At 40.1% G+C, this 17659-nt stretch overlaps 1 protein-coding gene across 1 annotated transcript; it reads right to left on the bottom strand.

Moving 5' to 3' along the window:
- Positions 1–461: 461 nt before the first annotated feature.
- DDX25 (DEAD-box helicase 25) lies at positions 462–17491 on the bottom strand. Its single transcript, XM_063094150.1, has 12 exons — positions 17429–17491; positions 16740–16806; positions 16426–16470; positions 15801–15936; positions 14397–14489; positions 14179–14281; positions 12457–12571; positions 11326–11503; positions 4978–5215; positions 3756–3918; positions 1571–1759; positions 462–544 (listed from the first exon to the last, which is right to left on the bottom strand). Exons 1-12 carry the CDS (start codon positions 17489–17491, stop codon positions 483–485), a joined length of 1452 nt encoding a protein of 483 aa, XP_062950220.1. The 3' UTR covers positions 462–482.
- Positions 17492–17659: the final 168 nt, after the last annotated feature.

Below are 17659 nucleotides of genomic sequence, written 5' to 3'. Positions count from 1 at the left end.
ATGGTTTTACTTTTTAAAAATTTTACTCCATTAAGGACGAGTGTGTGCACTCACAGGGGAGGGGGAGGAGGGTGTGGGAAGAAAGATAGTGGCTGGCGAGGGCGGCCTAAAAGAGGCCTGAACAGGCGCGGCTTTCTTACTTGTTCTGTGCCTCAAGTTGCAACGCCAGTGAAGTTCTACTGCCATCTTGTGGCTCTGTAACATCTCAGATTATAGAAATAATCCAAAAACATCCCAATAGCCCATACAGAGATCTTCACTTGTAAAAAGATTAGAATAAGAAATAATCTTGATTTTTTATTCAAAAAGATCGTGTCCTTCACATCAATTTGGTTTCAAAAAGACCTTAAATCTTAAAAATAAGGATACCACAACACTTATTTTGTCATCTGTGACAGTTTCATGTTGAAAAATTACCTTCAAACTCCACTGGAACGTTCTCACATAAACTAGGATATTTTAAAAACAATAAAATTCTTTCTTCAATATTCAATCTTTTCAATTTCATCCAAGTCTTTGGGGTCGAGTTGCTTAATATTGCTGTCTGAAGGAACAGAACAGAACAGAACCAGTCTTAGCCCAGGGCCTAAGTGGAGCCTCATTCCATTTGACTTTGAATTTCTGAAAACAGTGACACCTTGTATAGAAAGCCTTGAGATAGGAACATAAGGAAGGGATGTACCAAAAGCACTCACCTACACTAATGAAACCAGCATCAAAAGCATCAGACTATAGGCCATGCCTATCTAGATACCTCGGAGCAGAAAAAGGCCTAATTGCAACTGAGGAGAGCCTGGGAAGGACTGAGCTCCTCCACTGTGGTCACTTCCAAACCAGGTCCTTTGGCACTCACCACAGCAACAGTGGCCTTCATGGTTCTTTCTCCCCACCCCTCCCCAGTCAGTCTAACACAGGAGTGCCCACTGCCCCCAAGAAGGGGAAGTACCACCATCCCAGCAGGTGAACGTATTCCTCTTCCCTGGCTCCCCAGCCACATCCCTGGGCTTTGGGGCATGGGCTAATTTGAGGAGTGGGCATCCCAGTTCATGTGACCCTTCACTTTTCCATCAGAGTACAATCTGTCACACCAGAGCCCAGCAGACTATCAGGGTCCACCTTCCTTAGACACGGGGCTGGAAAAAGGACCAAAAACCTCAGAATTTAGGATCAACCTATTAGGAAGGGTGGGGCAAGGGGAGGGGAATAGTGTAAATAGAAGAGGAAGTTGGGAATGGAACATAATCTTAAAGGATTTTATTACTTTGCTAGGGCACTTTCTTTACAGGATGTGAAAATGTGCTCCAGATTCCGGAATGAGCTGTAACATATATGAGCTCATGTTAGGTCTACTTGATTTTTAAATTTTTCTTTAACTATCACATACGAATTATTTAATCAACTGTGTCATATTAGGACTCTGGTCCTGTGAATTAGGAGCCTTCCACCCCATGGTTTCTGCCTCTACACTCTCAGGAGCCCCTGGACTCGAGCTCCCTGGCACGCATTGTCTCTGTCAGACCTGTTAGCAAGTCTGTGGTTCACACTGTGATGAAGCAGTGGTGCTACTTACTAAAGTGGTCCTGGATTTTCTTAAGCAGGGGTAGCTTATCCACTTCAATCATGTTGAAGGCAAGGCCTTTTTTCCCGAAGCGTCCTGTCCGTCCTATGCGGTGGAGGTAGGTCTCATAGTCTGGCTCCTGCGTTTGTTTTACAGGGAGATCAAAGTTCACAACAATGGTGACCTGCTTCACATCAATCCCTAGAAGAGGAAAAACACCATGGGCTCCTGCAACGTTTTCCTAAGGACATAGCCATTCAAGAACCACATTTGCCAAGGGAATTATCATTAGTAGAGACAATTTATAAATCAAACCTGGCTTTACATGACTGGAATAGGTACTTTGGTCAGGCAGTTCATTTGCATGCTGTGGTGCCTAGGGTGCTGGATAATAGTGTTAATAGAGGCTAACTCTACAGAAGTCTAAACACATACAAAGTGTATGCATGTGCACGGTGGAGAGGGACCTCACCAAGCCCACAGAGCACGCTCTCCTCTCTGCCCCTGCTGTGCTAAGTCCTCAGCAGGCCCCTTAGCCTCATGTCCCCTCACCTGTCATGGGTCCTAGCTCTGTTTCATTCCATGGCTGTTATTCCAGCCAGGTCTAGAACAATATCCCTTGCCTCAATTGTTACAACAACCTCCAGACTGGTTTCCTCTCTATCTCTTCTCCCACTCCTCTAATCTCCCTTATGATGGTCACCACAGCAATGCCCAGGGCACTGTGCTCAGAACCACTGCCCAAATTGCGTAGAATGACGTGCAAGCAATTCAGGAACTCGAACCATCTAACAGCTCATCTCTTCTCCTGACTCACAGTCACAAGGTCTGGCCATTTCCCAAACAAACTGTAACTTCTCATCCAACTGAATTGCTACCCTTCCTTCAAAACCCCTCAAATCTAATGTTGCCCAGGAAGACTTCTGTGACCCCCCCAGTGCCTTTGGCCTCCGCACCTCACACTAATGAGCCATCTGGGTCACGATCCTTGTCCTCCTTGCACTATGCTTCAACTCTACAATTTTCAATGCCCTCTTTGCTCTGGGGTCTAGAACTGTGCTGTCCAATATGGTAACTATTAGCCTCATCTTGCTAAATTGAAATTAAAATTAAAAATTCAGTTTCTCAGTCACACTAGCCACATTTCCAGTGCTTGAGAGCCATATACGGCTAGTGGTTACCACCTGGATAGCACAGAATATAACACTTCCATTGCTGCAGAAAGTTCTATTGGACAGCGCCAGTGTAGAAAGGCAAGAGTCTAGGCAGTGGAGGGGCAGGGGCTTCATTCTCTTCAGGCTGCCCTTCCAATGTGCAGAGCTCAGCACTCACTACTAACACAGCAGGCTCCCAGTTCTATCTCCTGAATTAAGAATGAAGTGGGAAACTCGGTGGAGTCTAGCAAGGAAACAGGGGGAAAGAAGAAAGTAGCAAGGTCCTTTTCTTGAAAATACAAACTTTCCCCTGAGTAGTCAATAGTCTTAAAATTAAAAACACCTCAGAGATGCTGAACATCGTTAGTTATTAGGGAGATGCAAACTAAGACCACTACATACCTACCAGAATGGTTAACATTAGAAAGAGTGACAATACCAATTCCTGGCAAGGATGTAGCACAACCAGAACTCTCCCACATTACTGGTGAAAATGCAAAACCCAGCAATCCCACTGCTAAGTATTTACCCAACAGAACTGAAAACACATGTCTACACAAAGACCTACACATGGATTTTTATTAAAGCTTTATTCAAAATAAACCCAAACTGGAAACTATCTAAATGTCTATTAACTGGTGAACAGAAGAACCATCAATGGAATACTACTAGCAATAAAAAGGAACAAACTGTGGATACATGTAACAATGCTGCTGAAACCCAGAAGCATTATGTTAGGAGGGAGAAGTCAGACACAAAGGCTACATGCTGTCTAATGTAACTTATGCGGCATTCTGGGAGAGACAAAAATGTAGAGACAGAAATCTGATCAGTAGTTGCTAGGGGCCGTGTGATGGGAGGAAGAGACTGAATGCAAAGGAACAGGAGAAATTCTGGAGAGATGGAAATGTTCTGCGTTTTGATTATGGCAATGGTTACATGACTGTGTAAGTTTGTCAAAATGCACCAAACTGTACACTAAATGAGCATGAATTGCATCATATTTAAATTATACTTCAACACCTGACTTTAAACACACACACCTCGAGCACAAACATTGGTTGTTATAAGAACCTTCTCTTTCCCATCACGAAACCTCTGAATGATGGAAGCTCGCTGCTCCACGGTCAGCTCCCCGCTTAACAAAGACACCTGGTGGCCATCCTGCATCATCTCCAGGGTCAGCCACTTGGCGTTTCGACGAGTCTATGTGAGAAAGCAAGCCCCACCACAGTACCCCAAGTTAAAGCAGACTGGCTGCTCTTGCAGGTTATGCAGGGCAGGAGGGAGAGGGCTGCAGAGGAGTTTTGCTTCACCTCTGCCTCAGTCCTTGAGGAACCTTAGAGTGCGGCATGGACTTCTCCCTCTGCCTGTGCTTCTAAGAGTCACATCCTCTCAATCAGTCAGAGCTTTGGCTTTCTCACTCATGAAATGGAGATAAACATACTCCACCTACCTTACCTGGTGCTATAAAGACAAAATGATGTAATGTAAAAATGATAACAACAGACACTCAACAGACACAAGAGTGCTTCATATGTGCCAGGCAGGGGCTAAATCTTTACATGCATTACGGTCATGTGCTTTCACAACCATTTAACAAAATAGCTGTCTCCTTTCATTTAAAAAATTTAAAAATGGACAAAAGAACCCCCAAAGCTTAAAAATGCTAAGTAACTTGCCCAAGGTTACATGGCTAGCCAGTGTCAGAGCTGAGCTTTCTTCTATTCTACAGATATGTTCTCAGTGCTGTCCATACGCAGGCAGGGGCCAGCTAGTGCAGTGGCACAGAAGACAGATGGTGCCTGCCTGCATGAAGCTTGGAGTGCTCACAGGGTGGTGAGACACCAAAACAATACAGGAATATGAAAAATGCCAGACAACAAAAACCAAGAAAATAAAAGAAATATAAGAAAATAAAAATAGGGTGACATTAATAATGAGTAACATCTTTAACCTGATAAAGGGTATCAGTAAATACTACAATAATCATTAATCTAAATGAGGAAGTGCTGGAAGCAGTCCCTCTAAAGTAAGGCGGCCCTCTGTTCAACATCATATTGAAGATACTATTCCATCACTTAACCTTCTAAGTTTTCCCATAAAACACAGATAATTTCCATTCACAGTAGTTCTGAATATTAAATTAAATAATGTACAAAAAATACTGAACATGTTGCCTGGCTATACAGCTTATTAATATCATCATCCCTCTACCTCCACCTGTAGGGAAACCTGGGCAAGAAGAAGACAAATCTAGGTTACCTGGCAGAAGATAATGGCCTGACCAATGGTGATGCCGCCATAAACGTTGCACAGAGCTTGGTACTTGTCCTTCCTGTTCTCACACAACATGTAATACTGTTGGATGTTGCTCAGGGTCAGCTCCTCTTTGCGTAACTTGATAACATTAGGGTCAGGAACGATTTGCCTAGCAAAGCGCCACACAGAGTCCTCAAAGGTTGCTGAAAAGAGGAGCATCTGGCATTCAGAGGGTAAAGCTCTGTGAGAGAGAAGAGAGGAAGGCTGTCACTCAGCTGCCGTCCCACCGCTGTCCTCCAAGACTTTGTGCCCTCCGCCACTGGCTGCCCCACGCATGCCTGTGCCATGTGAGCATTGCCTCCAGTAACGAGCCGCGCCTCCATGCAAACAGCCAAGTGTCCTGCCCCTCTGTGCCACCAAGGATTTGGAAAAATACATAAATGGAATGTGGGGCTCAGAGCAAAGTCTAGGTATACCAGGAGTCTTCAAAAAGTTTATGAAAGATTTACATTATCTTTTAACTCCATTTTCCACGAACTTTTTGAAGTACTCTCGTATATTCTAGAGGGGTTGAGGTATCTCACGCCAATTTCCACCTCAGGAGAGGCAAACTCACCGAGCTAAGAGGGGGAGGCTAGATGCTTCTCATGGTTACAATCTCACACAAAGGCAAACAGGCATGGAGGATATAGGCTAGTGACTAGACGGCGTTATTTGTCTCGGGAGGGGAAGACAGCCACAACTAACTTCGCTGGGAATGGAAAGAACCTAGATGTAAATAAGGGGGAGTGAAAAGGAAAAGTGCAGTAACTGAGATGTACACCGAACCCTTAATGAATACAGGGCCAATTTACATAAAGATCAAAAATTGGCGAAATGCATACATGGAGTTGGCAGCCAGGATAGAGGTTACTCCTGTGCTACTGACAGAAAAGGGTCTATAGGAGACTTCTGGGTTGCTGGAGAATAATGTATAATTAACATCCTCAGAGAGACAAGAGTAGGTATTGCATTCATAGCGCAAGAAAAGAAAGCTATGGAAAGGGAACTATCGGAGAACACCTCCAGTATGATTCAGACAGACAGAAGAAGTGAGCTAGATGACAGTGTTATTCCAGTGACAGGTAGGACACATAGGAGTGGGCTAAAGATAAATAATGCACCATGTGGAGGAAAGAATTTGGGACAGGGCATGGTGGAGAACAGTATGTGAAAAGCATATACAGAGACTGACTCTCACAAGCTTAGATGAGAAAAGTGGTACGTGTAAATTAAAAGTTATGGAGCTCCTCAAAAGACACCAGTGCTCAGCTGCAAACAGCGGCTGCTGAGTCTGGCCACACCACACAAGTGAAAATGCATTCTTGTAGTGCTCCCCTGACCTCTCTCAGAAACTGAGCACAGGGAAACTTTTAAAATTATTCCTATTTCATTGATAAGGAAAGTGGGATCAATGACATTTAGATAACTTTAGGACTCAACTCCAAGTCTGACTGCAGGTTTTAAGCCATTTCCCTATACTACGTCAGAGGATTTTGAGCAAAAGCATGGAATTAAAATAATTCAGCAGCTGTGGCGGGTAGTTTGGAGGGGAAAGCACTTATCTTGAGACTAATACTATTTAATTCCAATTGATTCAACGAATTTCACTGAGTTCCTTCTATGTACAGCACACTGTTAGGATTCCTCAGAACAATTCCAAGGAGACACAGCAATGGTATGAACCACTGACTTCTTGGTATTCAGGTGGCTTCCAGGCACATAGGGATGACTCAGTTACAATAGCCCTAAGGGTCTGTGTACTTGTTAAAAAGTGTATAGTTAATTCTATCCTCCATCCTCTCCTCCTACCAATATTAGACTGAAGAGCATTTTCTTTAGCCAAATAGCCAGCCCAAGAGATTAAACCAAAGACCAGTTTTAATCTATTTCTTAATTATCTCCATCCTCCAATACCCTTCCAACCAAAACCATGATTCTACCTTGTATCTCCAGAAGGAAGCAAACTTAATACTCCCTATTGCATTAGTAGGAAACTCATATTTAAGGATCACCTTATTTAAGAGGGCAGAAAACCCGTTCTATCGCTTCAACTGGATTCCCCACCAATTCCACAGCTAGCTATCCTGTAGCTCCTGGCCCGTTTCCCATATGCAAGCATAAAAACCCATATGTGTCAGTCAAGAGGGAAATTTTGATAATAGATGTCTCACCTCTCAGCGTAGAGCTGATTCTATCAGATCTTACCAATGACCATGCTTTCGATATTAAGTGATATTTCACATCACAGTAACAACAAAAAATTGCCCCTAGTTTTTAGATAGTTTGATTTGGAAAACAGAGCTTCAAAACATCTTCTTGACGTCTATGAAGTTTTAATAGAACACAGAAAATAAAAAAAAAAATTCTTCGTATCTTATCTAAATACAAACTAGCTATTACTCAACCATCTGCATATGTAATAGACAGTGCAAATGTAAATTTTGGCAATTTCCATTAAGTCCACTTCTTATTAAAGAAAATCAAAAGATCTTACCAGCTAAATGTCCTACTTACTTTGTAAACAACACTTCTAAAAAGAGGTATGATCTGATTACTTGTGATATTGAGCCTTTCATTAAGAAAGTTTTTGGTCATGCTTCAGTTTCCTTAAAACCTGAAGAAGCACTTAATACGATTTTTTTTTTTTTTTTTGTCTTTTTCGGGACCGGCACTCAGCCAGTGAGTGCACCGGCCATTCCTACATAGGATCCGAACCCATGGCGAGAGCGTCGCTGCTCTTCCAGCGCCGCACTCTCCCGAGTGCGCCATGGGCTTGGCCCCTTAATACGATTTTTATCTATACAGAAACAGAAGTAGCTTCCTTAGACTTGTGCCTATAACTATCTTTGTCACTGGCCATTGAAAAGATTCAAAATGTTGTTGTGCCATAAAATCATATTTTCGAAGTATGGGACAAAAAAAGAATGTCCTTCTACAATTTGGAAATACACTGAAGATGAGAATAGAGAAAAGGACTACAAATAAAACAGAAAGGACATGCTGTTTCTCCAAAACTGTTTGATGACTTGTGAAGAGGCCAGAAGGAGTCTGGAGAAAAGGGAAGAGTGGATTGACTGCACCTGAGTTGTCTTGTGTTATGTGTAGGGTGTGACAAAAACTTGTGCAGCCAAAAAGTGACTCATTTTTAAAAATAAAACTGCTGCAGAACTTAAAAAAAGCCACCAGAAAAGGGCAGTCAAGTTGAACAGGACTTTCTCATCTGTTTACTAAAACTATAACTTACTTGGAATCCATCTTTAATTTTACAAGTATAAATCACTTCTGTGTTTTACAACCACTTTCCTTGAGAAAGAGAGGTTGAACTTATGACGATGTCTAACGAACTTCAGAGTGTTTAAAAATGATGAACATTTTAGACATAAATAGCTGATACAATCAATTTATAGATGCAAGAGAACTGAATGACAAACAGCTGGTCTACCAAAACAAGCCTGTAGATACAGTGGATGAACATTTCTAGAGTGATAGAAACTAACTCTTACAAGTCAAAAAGATCTTAAAATAGTCTCACCATACACACACGTAAAGGTAACTATGTGAGGTGATGCTCATGTTAATTACCTACTTGTGGCAATCACTGTGCAATATGTATATATATCAAAACATCAAGTTATACACCTTGAATATATCTGATTTTTATTAGTCAATTATATCTCAATGAATCTGAAAAAATAAATATCAACCAGAGGTTTAAACAGCAAAAAAGCCCCCAAAATAAAAACCTACTGTTGCCAATAAGTAAAATGTTAAATATTACATGCTTACACACTTTTGCTCAGAGGATATTTAGGTTGATGTCATTACACTGGACTGATACCAACCTGTGTGGGCTTGGTAAGAGCAGAACTGCAAGTCAAAATAAATTTTACATTTCACCATATCCAGTTTTATCACCTCATAAAAGAAGGCTACAGGAAGTTCAGAAAAATATTACTGCATAATGAAAAAGAATGAGTAAAAACATCCTATTCTACCATGAAACAGAAAGAAATGTTTTTTTTTCCACTAAATATAGGTAATACCTGTTTAATTATTTCTATAGTATTTATGTTTTCCTTGCAAAAAGTCTTGGAATACACAATAGTATTGCCTACAAAATAAAAACATCCAATGAAGAGTTAAAAAGAGTTGGGCCAAGCCCGTGGCGCACTCGGGAGAGTGCGGCACTGGGAGCGCGGCAACGCTCCCACCGCGGGTTTGGATCCTATATAGGACTGGCCGGTGCACTCACTGGCTGAGTACTGGTCACGAAAAAGACAAAAAAAAAAAAAAAAAAAAGAGTTAAATTGCTATATCAGAGACAGAAACATTATAAAATATTGTTATAGTTTCTCATACTTATTTAATTAGTTTTACTATTAATTACTACTAATTGTGACTGTTAACTAGTTCTATTATTATTTTATTTAAATAGCATTTATGTAACAGAAAAATATAGAATATATAATTTCAAATAAACATTTTTTTTGTGCTAAAGTAATAACATATGTGTTTAATTATTTCCCCTACTTTATATTATATATTTTATCTTATAAAATATATCCATATATAAAAATATATTTATACCCTGGATTTGGCTCTCTAAAAAGTTGGTCACTCTCGGGAAAGAGATGACATAAGAATTGTCCCAGAATTGGCAGGCACAAGTTTTGAGAATGGAAGGGTGCATGTATGTCTAGCACAACCTGAACCAAAGCAGTTTACTGAGAAGTTTCAGAATACTGTGGAGAAAGAAGACCCCAAAAGCTTCTGGAGAGAGAAAGAACAGGTCATATACAAAAGCCTGAAGATCAGGATGACATTAAACTTTTCAGCAACAACACTGGAAGCTGAGGATATTAATTAAATATTAAAGTTATTTTAAAAACTTTTCTGTTCCTACATTGTCTCTGAATTTAGAGGGAGAATGATTTTAAGCACTGGATTCCTATTCAGGCAAACTATCAATTAAAAGATCAAATTTACAGGTACAATAAAAACATGTTAAGACACGTAATGGCTGAAAAATGAACTTCCTATACATTTTTTTTCAAGAAGACATTAGAAAATATACTCCAGCATACTGACAAAGTAATACAAGGAAAAGGACCCAGGAAGTAAGCAAGCAAAAGGACCCATAATGCAGCTCACAGGAGGTCCAGAGAGGGACAGTCCAACCGAAGCTGAGGTGGAGCTTGGGAGACCTCCAGGAAAAAACAGAATTTGTGGCTTTTAAAAATGTAGTTGACCGTTTGGAGATATCACTTACATATGACACTACTATGTACTAGCTAGGGAAAAATTAAAGATCCCTACAGTGATATTAACTAAGTGGAGAAGAAGAGGCAATTTTAATTTGGGGGGGGGAAGATTATATAAGAAAAACATAATAATAATATACTTCTTGGCTCAGCAGTGAGAAATATTTTACACTGTCATAATGATATCAATATTGACTGTTAATATAACCAAATTCTTATGATGTAATCACAGAGAGGTGACAGAGGAGACAACAAGAAAGAATGTGTGGTACTTTACAAGAACTCAATTTCCACCTCCTACGATGGAAAGTCAGTAGACAATAACTACAGACCAGGAAACAGTACTATGAGCATATTATTTAAAGTACGAAGGTTAATATCGGAAAAGAGAGGTATTTTCTTGGGGATGTGGCAGGGGATCACTGTTTTTCAGCAGAAGTCTTTTAATACTATTATGAATTAACACTGAGTGTATAATTTAAAAATAAGTGATATAGATTCCTAAACCCCACTCCTAGAAATTCTGATTCTATAAATCTGAGGTTCGGCCTGGTAATCTGTAATTTTAAGCCCCTCAGGTGCTCCCGATAGAGAGGTCTAGGAAAATGATATGATTTATTTATAAATTAGAGGCAAACTCAGGACTAGACCACTAGTCTCCTGGTCCAACGTTACTGTGTTCTCTACTCTATCCCAATTTTCCATTGGTTAACATCACAGTATGCTTATCAGATTTTAATAGATCCTCTTTAGAATTTTGCTCAAAATATAAACCATTATTGGCAAATTCGGTGTAGACTCACTATATAGATTCCATCTGTCAGCCTGTGTGGCAAAAGTAAAGCACTCAGGCAAGGTTACAAGTTGAAGAAGTTGGAAAATTATTGCAGTCTGAAGGCCCCGTGAGCTGATGAAAATAATGAAAACTCAAATTCATTTTAGAGGTGAAGGTGGTGAGGAATTAGCAATAAAGGTAATTGGGAGCAGCAGACAAACAAAACTCATCTGGACAAAAGACCCAGGAAGAAAGGATAAATTTGAAGAATACCTCTGAATACGAATGCTCTGATCTGAGAATCCTTGGGTATCAATCATCACATCCGCTTCATCCAGGACAAACACACGAATCTTAGTCAAATCAATTAATTTTCTCTTGAAACACCAATCTAGGACAGTCCCAGGAGTGCCAATTATAATCTGTTTGGTGATATCACTGCCTCTGGAAACTAAGGAGAAGAGCAGTTAAAGCACTCTTTCAGACGCAAATAGCCTCACTCCAACAGGCCTTGACTCAGGGCAATGGAACATAGGACTCGTAAGCAAAAGTAAAGTTTGTAATGATTTTCTAAGTGTAAATTCAGAGAGTCACTGTGGTTTTTGATTTCACAAAGTTTTAGGGTAAATTCCCAGGTTTCTACATTTATGGTAATAATAGTCCTGCATATTTGATTCTTTCCCATGGTCATTTAAAAAGCCACACTACAGCAATTCCATTGTCCTACAGAAATACTTGGTACAGCTGTGAAAAACTACAAACTTTCCCCCAAAAGAAAACAACCAGAATATCCATCAATAGGTTACATTAAATAAATTACAGAATATTATGCAGCTAGCCAAAGGCATGAATATGAAAGATGTGCTCCATTTTTTTAAACACTTGATGAAAACAAATACATGTGTGTGCACTTGTATGTATTTGTATGAGCTCAAAAGAATAAAAAGCAAAAACAAAGGTCTCCCTGTTAACAATACCATAATTATCTTTGGGAATAGGTCTTTGGAGTGCAAGGAAGAACAGCTTTCCCTTTTACCTTCTAATCCTTGGTCTTTTAAATTTTTTTTTTTAAACTATAAGCATGTATACTTTAATGAACAAATCCAAAATAAAAGCTGTTCTGTACAAAACCGAGTTTCAAAGAAAGTAATATACAAAGACATTCTCTTGCAAGATGTGGAAATGATATAGCTAATGCTTACTGTGTCCTTATTATGTGCTAGACATTGTACACAATATTTTATCTATATCATCTAATTTAATTCTAATAACAACTCTATGACAGAGGTGCTATCATTTCCCCTATTTTAGAGATGAGAAGGCAGAGACGTTATATAACATGCTTGTTAGTGATGAAGAAAGGATTTTAAAAAAATCAGCCAAGACTGTCTTACTGATACATACTTAGATTCCCTCGAATGGCGTAAATTACTTGAACATCCGCACAGAATTTTCCCATCCGCTCAACCACATGGCCAGTTTGCAGAGCCAGTTCATAAGTAGGAGCCAGGCAGAGGCACTGTGTATGAGAGAGGGGGAGAAAGGGGAGAGAAAGAAGAGGAGGAGGAAAAAGGTTCATACAAGCCACCTTTCAATTTTGAACTACAATTAAAATGTATACAGGAAGAAGCACAGAAATGAAATTGCAGATTTTGGTTGAATAAAATATTTTAAATTGAATGCAACTGAACAGTTGATAGATTTAAGATGAATGCTGAGTATGAGAGGGGGAAGGGGCCAAAGGATGGAGACACAGCTATCTTTTAGATATTTCTCTCTAAAGGGTTATTTAGAAACACAAGTTCTTGGTCACCCTTTTTTGGTGGAGAAAGAATGGGATGTAGGGTGGTGAGAACCAATAACAGATGGAATGCAAGGCAAACTGCAGCTTGAGTGAGACCCCCATCACTTTTGCCTGCTATTAAAAATCTGCCTATTTCCAGAACACTCCCTGCTTGTCCAATTCATCTATATTATTTATATAACTATATCATCCTGGCAGAAAGATATTCCCCCAAACTTTTCCATTTCTTATTCCATCCCCCTAAAAATGGTGGTTGTTAATGAGTGTTTATGTGATGTTTATGGAAGAAACTGGTGATATCTAATGCACTTATGTGCTTCAATTAGGGATCTCTGACAGAGAAGGAAACATGGCCAAAATACTAAAAACAGTTTCCACACATATTTGTCAATTTGTGTTCAAGCACAGCTTATCCTGAAGAGTTTTTATTGGTAAGATCAAAGCCCCAATATAAATTTCACTGAACTTAATCCAAAATGCACAAGATTTCCTATGCCTAGACTTCGTCACCCACATCTACAGCTTACCTTGCTGATCAGATTCTAAGCTTGCTGAGAGAACCCTTGTGTTCTCCACAGTATTTCGTACATATGGGTACTCAGCCTATCAAACGAGTCAGTGAGTGCAGTTTGGAGAAGGAGGGAGGGATGGCCAGATACTTTTCATGAGTGGAAATGAGAATAGAAGAATGGAGAGCTGGGTGCTGGTCCTTGTTCAGCCACTCTGACTGTGTGACCTCACAAAGGATACTTCCCTCTCCAAGTGTCAGCCTCTCCCTCTGCTAAATAAGTGAGATGGATGGGATAATCTTCTGGTCCTTCAGCTATACAGCTATCATTATTGCATGCTTACTTTATGCCAGGCACAGTGTTAAAAATGTATGTTGTTTCACTGAATCTACACGATAACCCATGTGACAAGCATTTGTTCATTCATTCATAATGTCTAATGAGTGGTTTCTACAAGCCAGGAACTGTGCTAGGTATTAGGATACAAGGGTGAACAGATCAACTATGATCTATGTCTTTATAGATATAATCTATACTTAAACACAAGGAAACAGACTCCGAGATTTACTAACTTGCCTAAGCCACTCAGCTAGTAAATGGAAAAGCTGGAACTGGAACCAGTGAGACTATAAAGCCTCTGCTCTCCATCACTGCACGATACTGTTGCCCAATGCTCTATGATTTTACAGAAGAATGTCTATTTTAAATATCATTGTATCATTGTAGTGATCATATCATTGCAGTAATATCACCCATTACTAAGATATGATTGGCACTGCAAGAATTCCCACCTCACCCTCAGCCTTTCCTTACCTGTGGGAACAATTCTAGGGCATTAACTCTGCTTAGCATTGCCAAGACAAAGGCAGCTGTTTTTCCTGTTCCAGACTGGCTCTGAGCTATGAGGTTCTGGGGTCTGTAGAAAAGAGGAGACCACTGGGCATATAAATTGAATACAAGAGCCTGGGTATAAGTTGAAAAGAAGAAACTAAAAATAACCAAGTTAGAATACCACTACCCTGGAAACTCACGGATATGCCAGCATCATAGGGAGAGCCATCTCTTGGATTTTGGATGGCCTGTTAAATCCCATTGCATAGATCCCTTTCAGTAACTCTTTCTTTCTGTTAAGAAAAAAAAAAATCATTTAAAGCCTATGGTCAGCAGCTTCAAAAATTTATACTTGAAAGGTGATTTGTAAACTAAGCCACTTTGCAATTGAAATTTAAAAGTAATATTTAGAAATATATCATTTACACCTCAACTTCCAAACATGTATAATCATGCCTGTACAGCTGAACCCACTAAAATATAAGCTGTACTATAAGCCTAAGCTAAAACAGTGGTAAGAACCTAAAATTGAACTTTTTTTGAACAAAGCAAAAAACTCATCTGATAAAAGAAGTTTTATCAGTTTGCCAGGGAAGTTTTATTTTCCACATAAGCAGAAAACTAAGAAAGATTTACTGTTTAATTCTTTTTCATGAATGAAACGTTTTCAATACCAATTTTCAGAGATGGCAAAATTTTATTTAGGTGATTGTTATATCAATTCTCTCTAGGAGCAGAAGGCACAAAATTACCTTTTCCTTTTGAAGCAGTATTTTTAAATGCGGGTTCCCTGAGTTCTTAGGAAAAAATGTCAGAATAAGAGTAAATTAAGTGGGCTGGAATACTTTCACCCTTAATGACACACACATTTGGATGTGCTTAATTGGTACATGACTGACAGCCAATTTTTAACCATAGGTAGGCTTCTCTAACCATTTAGAAAACATTTAGGCATCATAATTTTGGATTTTTACCCTTTACATAGTAAGTCTGTATCATTAACTTTCTCTTTTGGTTAAAATATATTTCCTTAATGTCAACTGACAAATCCCTAGGGAATGCAAAGCTATCTGGGAAAGTTATTCATTCTAAATATAATTTGAAACAAGATATAATTACAAAAGTAAAAGCTTGTAACTTAAGGAGATAAGGGAGGATGATTGGGTCAATAATGTCCCTGTATCTGGATTCTGGTATTTAGAGTAACAATCTGGCTGTGCATGGCTTAGCTATCCCCCTTAGGACGGTAAGATCAAAATATTTTACTATTAAAAATGTTCTCAATTCACAGGTAACTCCTAGTGTTCTTCTTTGAGTAACATATACGTATGAGTGTGTGTGTATATATTACTAATAATATATATATTATTATTAGCAGCTGGCCAGTACAGGGACCTTGGTGTTATCAGCACCATGCTCTAAACAACTGAGCTAACCAGCCAGCCCCTGAGCTACATTTTAATTGCATGCAAAATGTACACATCTCGTTTTAATACTGAATATTAGTAAAAGGAGACCCTAATGGTTTTTATTATTAGCAGATTAGTTTGCTCTGTGCTGTGCCCTCCAGCATTTTCTCATACTAAAGGAGTAAAAATACTCACAGCCTCAGCTCTTCAAATGTTTTTACTGAGTAGAGTGGAGAACTGGGATCCTTTTGTAAGACTTCGACTTGATGACTGGATACTACTAAGGACTGGTGGATTAACTTATTTAAGAGTGAATTAGAGGCCAAATCCACTAGAAAAACAAAAATAAAAAAGGGAGACATGAGGTCTTCTGAATGACATCTAAAAAGTTGCTCCCTCTCTTTTAGTGGTTTTAAGTCAAGCAATTGCATCTACTCTCATTTTTCTTCTAAAAGAAGGTTCTAGAAAGAATGACATAGCACTGAGAATTCTTTATTTCATGAGGATCCAGTTTCTTATGCTCTGCTTCTACACCAACTTCTAACTTCAAGGAAGCCTACGTCCATCTCCAGGAGATCTAATTCTTCCTTGTAAGCTGGAAATTCTTAACCCACTCCCTGAATATTCCCACTCCTTGCACATTCCATTTCAATTTCTTCTTAAAAAAATACCCCACTCCTAATTTAGTATTTCTTCTGATATTCACTATTCATAAAGAAAGTAGAAGACGGTTCTTTTCCAATTGAGATTTCACTCACAGTGAAAGGAATAAGCTGAAACAGAATGCTAGTACATACATACAAATAAATTTATCTCCTACCTACACCTTCTTCTTCTTCTTCTTCTTCAGTGTTAATAGGACCATCTAAAAGGATGGAAGAGAAACAATAAATATAAAGATAAATGCTGAGCAGAAATGTAAAGTGTTCTATCCCAACTTTTCTTCCCGACTCTATGATGTAAACAGACAGTAAGTCATCACACGGAGCAGTAGATAAAATGACTGGGAAGACAGTGGAGGGTCTTGAACGTTAAATTAAGGGAGCCCAAGGTATTTCATTTGGTAGGGACATGATGAAAGCAATGCTTTTTAATTAATTGAGGCCAATCTGCTTTATCCCTAACAGCACTCACCTATGTTTGGTACTGCAGTAGTCTTAAAAGGCCGAAGATTCTTCCAGGGGTGGATGAAGTCTGTAAACTGTTGAAAGATACAAATTTCAACCATTAGGAAGCAAGCTATCAAGCAGCCCAATGTTCCTGTATAACAGGGGCTGGAAGGATTCAGGGAAGACCACCTGAATACTGTTTCCTTTGCAGTGTTAGGTATTAATGGCTTCCTTTCAAGAACGGGTCTCCTGTATGAATTATCCCTAATCTGGAGACTTTCTGTAGTCCCTATACATGAAATTCCTCATTACTAGGCCTCTAGTTTAAATGTGGGCAGTACTTGTGGGGGAAGGGGATGTCACAGCACCAGCAAGGAGATGGTGGCTACGAAAACTCGTTGACAAATATAAACAGGAAACTAGCCAACGCTTAATGGGCAAACTGGTAGAGGAGGAAACTCGGTCTAGTTGGGACTACCAGATACTTCCCCTCCCTGCATCAGGTGTCTTCATTTTGCCCTTTCCAAACAAAGGTCCTGCCTCTTTGGGGGGGGGGGTGTCTCCTTTTCCGTGTCCCTTTTCCAAACCCTTCCACTTCTCCCCTTCATTTGACACTCCAAACAATAGCGGGCCTCTCCCTCCCCAGCACATTTCCCTCTGGGAGTCCCTGTTTTAGTTCCCGCCCTTTCCCCTCCCCGGCTCGGTGGCGGTTACGTGGCAGTTCAGCCGCTCGCTCTCTGCCACCCCTGAGTCGCCTCCCGAAAATAACGACGCCATAACCACGACCGCCGCTCCAGGACCCCGCACGTGCTTCCAGCACAGGCGCGAGGCAGCGCCCCGCCCATCCCAGTGGCCAATGGGCTTTCTCAGGGGGCGGGCTTAAGCTCCCGCGCCCGCCCGCGGCGCGCAGGCGCAGAGCTGGGGCGGAGGGGGCGGAGGGGGCGG

The sequence above is a fragment of the Cynocephalus volans genome, chromosome 4, assembly GCF_027409185.1.
Source record: "Cynocephalus volans isolate mCynVol1 chromosome 4, mCynVol1.pri, whole genome shotgun sequence".
NCBI lineage: Eukaryota > Metazoa > Chordata > Mammalia > Dermoptera > Cynocephalidae > Cynocephalus > Cynocephalus volans.
Note: the sequence above shows the minus strand (reverse complement) of the source record. Positions and strands in the feature narration are given on the sequence as shown.